This window comes from Equus caballus, chromosome 7 (genome assembly GCF_041296265.1).
Source record: "Equus caballus isolate H_3958 breed thoroughbred chromosome 7, TB-T2T, whole genome shotgun sequence".
NCBI classification, from domain to species: Eukaryota; Metazoa; Chordata; class Mammalia; order Perissodactyla; family Equidae; genus Equus; species Equus caballus.
The window spans coordinates 12,978,142-12,988,580 of record NC_091690.1 but is presented as its reverse complement, the minus strand read 5'-3'; the positions used below and the strand labels follow the sequence as shown (position 1 = coordinate 12,988,580).

Below are 10,439 nucleotides of genomic sequence, written 5' to 3'. Positions count from 1 at the left end.
TCCTCAAGTATAGTTGAACTGTGACCACAAATAATTAAAGCGTCTATGCAAAGAAAGCAAATTTAATTAACTGATCTGGAAATTTTACCTTTGGTAACACATAGCACCCAATCCCCAGAAGAACTAGGAGATGTCTGAATAATTAAATTTTTCAGCTCCAGCATATATGGGGTGTTTCCCCTGATGTATTATGGTCAAAAGCCATGGTCCCTCCCAAGAAATGTGTAATGTAACTACAAAATGAATTGGCAGTTGATGTGATAGGAAAAGCACAGGACTGGGAATTAGGACTACTATTAACTAGCTGTGTGATCTTGGGAAGATAAGTTCATCTGTCATCTTGGCTTCAACTTCATCTTTGATAAAAATGAAGTAGTTGAACTAGCATCTCTAGATCATGAGTCTTTAATTGCTATCTGTAGAATAACCATTATGTGTTCCAAGGATCAAGCCAGCCCTACTGGTGGCTCATTAGCAGTCGGAGTCAGGACGTTAGAAGAGAAAGACTGGATAAAATGATTTCCAAGTTGAAGGTCTAGCTTTGGAGAAACCTGTTACTACCAAATGTGAAGCATGGTGAGAATGGTAGACGAACAGCAAAGCCCATGCTTGAGGATTTTTGTTTGTTTGATATTTTTTCATGTAATTCAAGAGGAATTCAGAGTAATGATGACCACTAAGGAAAGAAATAACCTAATTAAAGGGAGACATAAAGAAGGGAATTCCCAGTCCTCCACTAAGGTATCTGGGAGGTGAGGGAATGTAGCACAGGCATTATGGGGGCCACTGACCCAATCACAGCAGGATTTCCATCTGTCACATCTGCCGTCACTCTCCGCTGTAAAGAACCACAGGATGTCGGCAGTGTTCTGTTTCTTGACTTTGGTGACTGTTACAGAATGTTTGCTTAATAATTATTTGATTATTTGTATGTTTTATATACTTTTCCATGCTTTTCAAATTTTTTAAAAAATTCTTTTAAGATACGTGGTACGATACATTCTGAATAATGCTTCCTGAAATTTAAAATTGAGAAGACATTTCTGAGCAGTAATTTGATTCTGGAAAATGAGTTTTCTCATGGATTAAATTTATACAGCAGATAGGAAAAAAAATCCTTTGAAAGACAAATACCTTGTGTGCTTCCTGCCAATAAAGACATACTACTTCCTTGTTGTGATTAATGAAAAATAACACACACTTTCAAGGTTCTGTAGAAAAAAGAAGAGAAAGAAACTCTCAAATGAGTCACCTATTTTCAAATTCAGGGCTGAGAAGCTATATAAATTTCTCTAGCCTCTGGCAGAAAACAGCAAACCAACCATAGATCTGAGAACCATCGTCTCTGGTCAGCAGCTATGCAGCTGGCCATGCTGTGCACTGTGTGTCTGCTGCCCAGCAGCCTGGCCCTGCCGCTTCCCCGGGAGGCAGGAGGCATGAGTGAGCTGCAGTGGAAACAGGCTCAGGTATGTCACGGGCCCACTCACCTGGGTCTCCACGGGCTCACCATCAGCTTTGGAAGTGTGCTTTTCAATTTTGGTAATTTTTCTGATTATAAAGGCAATATGTATTTAAATCAAGTAACTATGTAGAGCAGTCTTTAGAGCCTGTCCAAACTGGATTCAAGTTCCGACTCCTCCACTCACTATGTAGATCAACACAGGAATGTTATTAACCTTCTCTGAGCTTCAGTTTTTACTTTGGAAGTTGGAGATTATAATGGTATCAACCAAATGTTGGTGTGTGAAGCACTTAGCAAAGTACCTGAAACATTGTTCATACTCAATAAATCAAAGTTATTGTTATGTATTGTAATTTCTGATTCTTTGCATAAAGAGCAAAGTTGCCTCTTAAGATGAGGAATACTTGTAATGGAGAGACTTGAAATCAGAAAAGCAGGGTAGAAGTCACAGCTCTGCCACCTACAAGCTGATGATGACGGGCAAGGCATGAACTTCTGACTTTGTTTTCTCATGGGTCCAGTGGAAATAATTATACTGTTTTATATCTCACAGGATTAATTTAGTGAATAAATGAAGTGATAACAATACCAAACTCTCACATATGTAACAATTGCAGAGTGTAAAGTACTTCATAGACATTGTGTCCCTGGATCCTTAGCACTATCCTGAGTAAAAGAAGAAACCAAAATTAAGTCGATTCACATACTTGCTAATGGTAGAGATAGGAGTCAACGACATTTTCCTGGTTCAAAAATCACGTTCTTCCAATATACTACTAAATAAGCAGCCTAATAAGTGCAAATAATTATTATTGGATAAACTAAGGGAATGTTTACTCCTAAATATTGTTTATAAATTTAAGCTTTAAGCATAAGAAGAGTCAAGTTTTATTTCACATTAACTTGGACTTTTAAAAAGTTCCAGTAATATGTTAGATTAAACCATACAAAATTACTGATATTTGACTGCTTCTACCTCCAAAACAGGAAATTCATATGGTTCTACCTAACGAATTCTCCAGAAGGAGTGCACCTGCAAGAGTATTGAATCCCTTTATTTGCGTGCGGGTTGCCAATAAACTAGAGGGAGGTAAGCTAGGTTTAACTTAAGGCGGGGAAATCCCTCTCAAGGACACAGACAGAGTTCTTCCAAAGGATGTCTTTGCAAAGGCTGCAGCTCTGGAAGCGTTAAAATAAGCTATTTGTTTTTAAATAAGGGGTTAATTCCTAAGGTCATGGATGAACAATAAGCATTTGTTGTATTGAATGAAACCCAATCGTGGGTAACAGGAAGAGAGAACACGATGTTGCTAAGGTTACTTACATAAAGTGTCTACTCCTGAGAGGTTCTGAGACAAGAACCATTACCACCTACTCCAATTAGACTGCCAAGGAGTGAGCCGCTGTTTAAATCATTTCCACACTACTATCAGGCATTCTATAGCCCTATACATTTTTCTAATGAAATGGGCTTTGGAGTTAGAACAGGAGTTCAAATGCCAGCTCCTTCCGTTACTCAGGGGGTGACCTTCCGCACCTTCTCTGAGCCATGATTCTTCCTACGTAAAATAGGAATAACAAGGCCGTACCTGCTCCATAGGGTGGTTATGAGTTTTAAACGGGGTAAGTATGTAAAGCTCAGAGTATGGAGCTCTTGTGAGGTTGCTGCTGCTGCTGCTGCTGCTGTCATTTCACTCACTTTCTATTTTTTCCTATTTAGGCTGCTGGACTGCCATCCCAATATCCAGAAGGTAGGGTCCCTTAAGAAATTCCCAGGGACCCAACTGTGCATGGAATACACCTGGGGGACCTGCTTTATCCTGCAGCCTCTCGAAGTGGATTTTACTAGAGATTTAACAGCAGAAAGAGCACAGGGCTGGCAGTCAGGAAACTCAGGGCCAGTTCTGCTATTAATTTAATATGTGACCCTGGGCAAATCATTTAGTTACTGTGAGCTTTGGTTTCTTCACCCGGAGAATATGTACATTAAACTAACTAATTTTGTAATATCCTTTCCCAGAACTAAAATTTTAGGATCCTTGAAACTCAGCTGGGACCAGATCTCCAGAGAATCTTAGATGGGGAGAGGTGACTTTTGATCTCCCCACAGGGTCTCTGATGCCAAGGGAAGTTCTTACTTGTGCCCCTTGAGGACACACTGGGCACTCTTCCTGATGGGCTATTACAAATACGTCTACGTTTCATAAAGTGTACAGTGCATTTCTCCTCAAAACACTTGATGGGATAAAAGAGAAATGGAAAGACTCTTTTCTTTTGCTCATGAAATGGAATGATGCTGCTTCACTATCAATATTAAATTTTCTCCTCATTAATGAACACTTGTTTTACTTGGTGATGATATAACTAATCTTTCTTCAAACCACTATTTGAGTCCGTAGGAATCAGAGGCAAAGACATGCAGACTTCTGAGATAAAAGAAGACAATAAACAAGAATTACAGATCAATTACTCTCTTTCCAATAGGACTATCTCAAGAGATTTTATCCATCCAGTTCAAAAATAAGAGATCCCAATAGTTTAGAAGCCAAACTCAAGGAGATGCAAAAATTCTTTCGCCTGCCCGTAAATGGAATCTTAAACTCCTACATCATAGAAATAATGCAGAAACCCAGATGTGGAGTGCCAGATGTTGCAGAATACTCGCTATTCCCAGATAGTCCAAAATGGACTTCCAATGTAGTCACCTACAGGTTAGTTTTGCTTTGGCTCATTTTCATAAAAACAATAAAGCTCTTCTCCTAAGAGGTCAAGCATTGTTTTCTCGTTTGCCACCAGGGTCGTATCACATCCTCGAGAATTATCACTTGTCATAGTGAATCAATTAGTGGCAAAGGCCTTGAAAATGTGGAGCGAAGAGATCCCACTGCACTTCAAGAGAGTTAGCTGGGGAACTGCTGATATCATGATTGGCTTTGCAAGAGGAGGTAAGGAAGATTCCTGTAAGCGAATCCTGTGCACTGTTTTGCTTGTTGTTTTATACCTGTGCCCTCCTCTTCTGAGGATTTAATATCTTTAATGATATGTGTGTGTATATATATGTAGCAATATTACTACTTTTTCTAGTCCACTAATTTAGAACCCCTCAAACGCACAAATTCTAAATTGCTTATTATCCGTCCCTTTACAGAAAAAGTTTGCCAACCCCTGGCTTGTAGCATGAATCATGATATACACATATATATATATATATTTATGGGGCAGTTTAAAATATATCTAATATCAACATTAAACCAAGAGAAGGGGTCACAACCTCCAAAGGCCTTAAGTGTTCTCCAAGAAACAGGACAGCTCCTGTGGCCTGTTCCCAAAACCCTTCATGTAGTAAGAAAGCAGAAAAATAGAGAACTTTCACATAAAAGGGCTTAAAGAGATGTACATGAACTGTTATTAATTGCTAGTGTTTCATGGTGCAAATTTAGAGAAAAATATTGCTCTTTTTGGTCTAATATTGAGCTGCCTAGGTGCTGTGAATTTAGCTGAAATTTGATCTTCAGCCACAATATTGACAATACCAAATAAAATGTTACAGAAAGTACTGATCATGACACTCCATGCTTTTTAAGAACTGGATAAATCAGATATGGTCTGATACCAATTTGAAAATAAATAGCTCTTCATCACAAATAAAAGCACTATCAAAATCCATTTTAAGACACCTTGAGCTTCGTTCTCCAAGAGACTGCCTACTATACCCACAAACAATAAGCTAAGTTTTTTTTTAAATTATACTAAATGGTACAAAATGCAGTACTCACACTGGTCCTCCATCCTGCCATCATCCAGCCAAGCAAAGTGATCAAACTTAGCACTTACATGCCACCATAAGTCAGACGTGAAAGTATTTAAAGTCCCATATGCAGTAGACTTTCAATAAATGGTGGTCGTCAGTGAGGAGCAGTGGTTCTGTGAAAGAAAAAGTGCCTGTGACAAATAAACACCCCAACCACCCTGTGTATGCAGCTGGCTGCTCATAACAACAAATGCCAACTGTTTGGACCCGGCTGCTCTTTCTAGCCTCAATGCTCACATAAACTAAAAAATAAAATGACTGGCGATAAATTCAGTCACTAAAACAATCACCCTATTTTCTTTCAGCTCACGGGGACCCCTACCCATTTGATGGACCAGGAAACACACTGGCTCATGCCTTTTCACCTGGGCCAGGCCTTGGAGGAGATGCTCACTTTGATGAGGATGAACGCTGGACTGATGGTAGCAGTATAGGTATAGCATCCCGTATCTCTTCTACTACACATCCTTTTTAAAATCCTGAACTTGTTATTCTAACTTTAATTCTATCATTACTTTAATTAATAATAATTATAGAGCCCTTGCTAACTGTCAACCACTGTACTACATGCTTTAAATGAACTATTTCATTTAAGGTGTTTAAAATGCTACACATACAGAAGATGGAAGCTCAGGCCATGGAGTCAAGCATGTTGAGCTCAATTTGCATTACCTCTACCAAATACTTGCCATGTGTCTTTGGGCAAGTTATTTAACTTCTCTGAGCCTCAGTTTCCTCGTCTATGAAATGGGACTATAAATAATTTCCACCTCACAGGATTGTTGCTTGAAGCAAACAAGATAATGCTTATATAGTGCTTAGCAGAGTGCTTGGAATATATTAATAATTCAAAAATTATAGCTCCTTCTTTCTATTTCCCCAAAATAACTTTTTAACTGTAGGAGAAATAGGAGTAGCAACTACAATACTTAAGAATTATAGACAATTCTGAGACTATTGCTCAGAAAGGACCTACACCATAACCCAGCCCATCATATTCATCACCTTACAAAGTAGGAGATTATAGACATACCAGAAAACCAGTGAAGAGAAGCTTTGGCATAAGTAATCCTAATTGGAGACAATTCTTAAGAAAAAAAAAAATGGCTACTAACTGGCCCTGAAAGGGAAATTAGTATTTATGTTTGCTAATGGAAATTCACCACTGTAGTGACGCCTGCTGCGAAAATCTAGCCTATGTAAAATTGTGACACTGCCTCCATTTCACACCTTGCATATCTTTTTCATTCTCCTTTCTTACTGCTCAAGCTAGGCTAAAAGCAGCTTCCTTCAATCTAGCGCACCACAGTTGGAACTCTGGCCACTCGAACTCGCAGGCTCACACCTTCCTCGTTATATGCAGAGCCTTTCTATGTGTCTGAGGGAGAGAAAAGCATATATGTAACATGATTGAATAAATCCAAAGCAAAATCCAGCATTGCCTGGAGACCCTGCCTTTAAGTCTGGCTTTCTCAAAGCCAACTTTCTCTCTCCTGCTATTCAAAGTCACTATCATTTACCGAATAGCCGTTATTTTCTAGATATTGGAAAACTCTAATTGTTACAACAAATTTACAAGTAGGAATTATTTCTGTTTAACACATGAGGAACTGAGACTCAGCAATATCAATTAATTTGTCCAGCGTTATCCAGCTAGTAAGAGGCAGAACTGGATTTCAAACGTGGGTCTTAATTCCTCTACAGCCTTTGCTTCCCATACAGAATACTCCTGTCTGAGTGATTGTATAAGAAGCAAATAGGCAGAAAAACATGATCTTTTTTGAAAAAACAGAAGTGATGATGAGATTAAAGCTCTACCATTCTGATTCTCCTTCTAAACCCTCCCACCTTCTGAAGACCTAGAAACAAATGAGTAAACTGTAGAGGATTTGACGAGTTAGGCATTTTATAGTTATTTTATTTTCTGTTATTTGATATTACATATTGTATCTTATTTTATTTTATATATATAGTCATGTTTATGGTTATCGTCTGTCACTCTTTGGTTGTAGGAATTAATTTCCTGTTCGCTGCAACTCATGAATTTGGCCATTCTTTGGGTCTGGGACATTCATCTGACCCCAGTGCCGTGATGTATCCAACCTATAGAGACGGAGATCCCAAGAATTTCAAACTTTCACGGGATGATATCAAAGGAATTCAGAAATTATACGGTACTATTTATGATTTTAAATAAGAGTGATTTCACACTGTCTCCTTAGGGCAGGCTTGAATGAAAAAGGCTGGGAAATGGGTATTTACTTGGGAAAATCACACTGAAATTTATATCTAAAAGCCTATTGAGGGGAGAAATTTGAGACTTCAGATACTCAAAATTTAACCAGGCTATTTTATACTCTGAGTATATTGATTCTAAGTTTTCAGTAATACAGTATAATTTGGTGAAATCACGAAAGTAACTGACTGTCAAGGTTTTTTTTTTTTTTTCAAACTGCCACTCACTACTCTTTCTTGCTCATTTCAAATTCTTCAGGAGAGTCTCGCCCTGTGGGGATGGACTGAGGAGCATAACACTTCCCTCTTCCCTGCTTGCATATACGTGTAGAGAAAGGTGGTAACCATGGACAGCAATGCTTATGATTACTGGTCATGATGCTTATGAATATCTCACATCCCAATCTGTACTATTTTGTTTTAAACAAGTTCCAAATTCAATTTAAAAGAATAAGCTGATTTGTATTTGCTTGATCAAGTCAGTCAGAAGTAGTAATATGAGAAAGGAAACAAAGATAAAAAGCCACATCTCTAGAAAAAGATGAGAATAGTAAGATTCAAAGAGGCTAAAGGAATTGTCCAAAGCCATGTGGCTACCGAGTGCTTGGACCATGATTCCAAGCCAGGGCTGTGTGATCTCATACTCTTTCTACTGTATATCTCTGCCTGTCACCACTTGGCAGTAAGCTTTTAAAAGTAATTTGGAAAAGAGAATACAGAATGGTATCATTAAGTCCACAGATATAATTAAACTTTTCTAACAATATATCAAGATGATAAGAATACACTGCAAAATGATCACGTAAGACTCTTTAAATGATCAGAATAGCAGTGAAAGCACTTCCACATAATAGAAAATGTCCTCAGGCGATAATTATTCCTATAGGATAATGGATGTAAGCTATCAGTTGAACCTAGAATTTACTATCAATCAGCATTTCCAAAACTGTGTTCCCAGAATACTATTCCTACAAGACAATTCCCAAAAAAGTTTGCTATGGAGAAACAAGATCAAAAAACCCTACCAAATGCATTTCAGGTGCATAGGATATTAAGAGTACCTAACAAACTCTTGCTTAACTCAGTGCTTCCTAAATTATAATCCCTTTAATGGGACACTCATTGAGCTCTCACAGAATAGCATTTCAGAGAACACATTTTGGAAAATACCATGTAAGTGTACTTTAAAGTTCTGACTCAAAGAGCTGCTGCTGTCAAAAAGCTCACAAAACACTAACAATTGTTGGTGAAGTTATCACCAATGAAACAGAAAATACTATCTCCCCTTACATAAAACTATGGAACTCATGGAATACTCTATGGCACACGTAATGATCTTACAACCTTGAGAAAATTAGAAAGGGACTGAAAGAGACTCTGAGGCCGACTGATTAGATTTAACATAAAGAGGACAGACTGGTGCATTAAATCCTTAAGTATTAGACAATGAGATGCCCCTAGTCAAAGATGGAAAGAAGTAATTTCTGCTACAAATGAAAGTAAGATTTAATTATATAGTTTTTAAATTTAGGGAGTTCATTAATCCAAGAAGTGATATGAACAGAAAATATAAATGCAAAATAATGTGATTAAACTCATGAATGTAAAATTCCCAATCTTCTTTTCAGAATAATAAAAATAGTAACTAAAATGCACCAAGTATTTACAGTGTACCAAGCACTGCACGTGCATGAATTCATTCAATCCAACAGTCCAATGAGTTGTTATTACCCTCATTTTATGGATTGATAATCTGACATTAAGAAAGGCTAAGGAGTAACTCACCCAAGGTCACACAGCTGGTAAAATGACAGAGATGGGATGCAAAGACATCTGACCCCAGGGCCTACACTCTATCAATACTGCCTTCTCAGCCTTTAGAGGTTGTCCTTCAGAAACCTTTGTCCCAGGCACAGAAAACTGGGCTGGGTGAATGATAGATTGTACGTACTGCGACACTTCTTGTGTTTTTATAGTCTTAGGATGGTTTTTATGTGTTTTACACCATGTCAGAATGTTCTTATTTTCCTTTTACCAGGAGAGAGAAGTGATTCAAGAATGAATTAGAAACTTCAGGGAGAACTCACAATCATTCATTGGATTCTATATCATTATTCCCCAACCAGAATTGATGAATGCTGTTCCTGCTCTCCATTTAGTACTTACTTCATCCTTCCCTGTATTGAGGTTGGTTTTTGTACGTCTTTCTTTCCCTCTGGGGATAAGCTCTTTTATGACACAATTGTGTCTTCATCTATAACTCTCCTCAAGCAAATCGAACTTAGCAAATGTCAATGAATGTTAAATACACAGATAAATAAAAATTTTTTCCATAGTAAAATGATTTATATTTGGGAGCATTGTTTCTGTGTCAAGAGAAGGCATGCTGTACAATGAAGTCAAAGACTGAGACCAGAAAAAGAAAATTCTACCACATTATTTTGAATCTTCAGCTGCACCTCACTCTATCACCAGGTGGGTAAGTCAGGAGCTGCAACTATTTATTTTCATTAATGTAGCCCAAAGGTACATTAAGTTCCTCTTATCCTTTTGGCCCAAGCTCTCACTTTGAGTATTCTGGAAAGTCCAATTCTTCCCACAAAATGTGTGTGAATTCCCAAGGATTCACATTCTCATAGTCAGTTTGGCTCCAAGTTTTTACCCCTGACCTCTTGATTTCACTGCATCTCTTCTGCCACAGCAGCTCTGTGTTCCCTTTCTTCTGCCTCATGCCAACCAAGATATTGCTTTCCTCCTCTTCTCTTTAACTTTCTCCAAACCAGTCCTACAAGGCTTTTGTGAGACTCTTGACGTTGCTGAAGATTTGCATCAACAGTGAGACTTTACAATGCATGAGAACAATGAAATTAAAATCAGATATTATCCTCATTCTTCAAATCCTTTACCTACCCCAGCATCTGGAATTTCTCA

General features: G+C 38.0%; 1 protein-coding gene across 1 annotated transcript; it reads left to right on the top strand.

The window, feature by feature from the left end:
• Positions 1–1,238: 1,238 nt before the first annotated feature.
• MMP7 (matrix metallopeptidase 7) lies at positions 1,239–9,852 on the top strand. Its single transcript, XM_001498809.4, has 6 exons — positions 1,239–1,466; positions 3,947–4,173; positions 4,259–4,407; positions 5,579–5,707; positions 7,286–7,447; positions 9,547–9,852. The coding sequence occupies exons 1-6, from the start codon at positions 1,359–1,361 to the stop codon at positions 9,573–9,575; spliced, it is 804 nt and encodes a 267-aa protein (XP_001498859.1). The 5' UTR covers positions 1,239–1,358; the 3' UTR covers positions 9,576–9,852.
• Positions 9,853–10,439: the final 587 nt, after the last annotated feature.

What these genes read in the sequence shown, in the direction of transcription:
- MMP7 (XM_001498809.4), top strand. Translation starts at nt 1,359, where the DNA reads ATGCAGCTGGCCATGCTGTGCACTGTGTGTCTGCTGCCCAGCAGCCTG. An exon ending in TGCAGTGGAAACAGGCTCAG is followed by an intron (nt 1,467 to 3,946) that starts GTATGTCACGGG and finishes TCTTTCCAATAG; the next exon opens with GACTATCTCAAGAGATTTTA. An exon ending in GATTGGCTTTGCAAGAGGAG is followed by an intron (nt 4,408 to 5,578) that starts GTAAGGAAGATT and finishes ATTTTCTTTCAG; the next exon opens with CTCACGGGGACCCCTACCCA.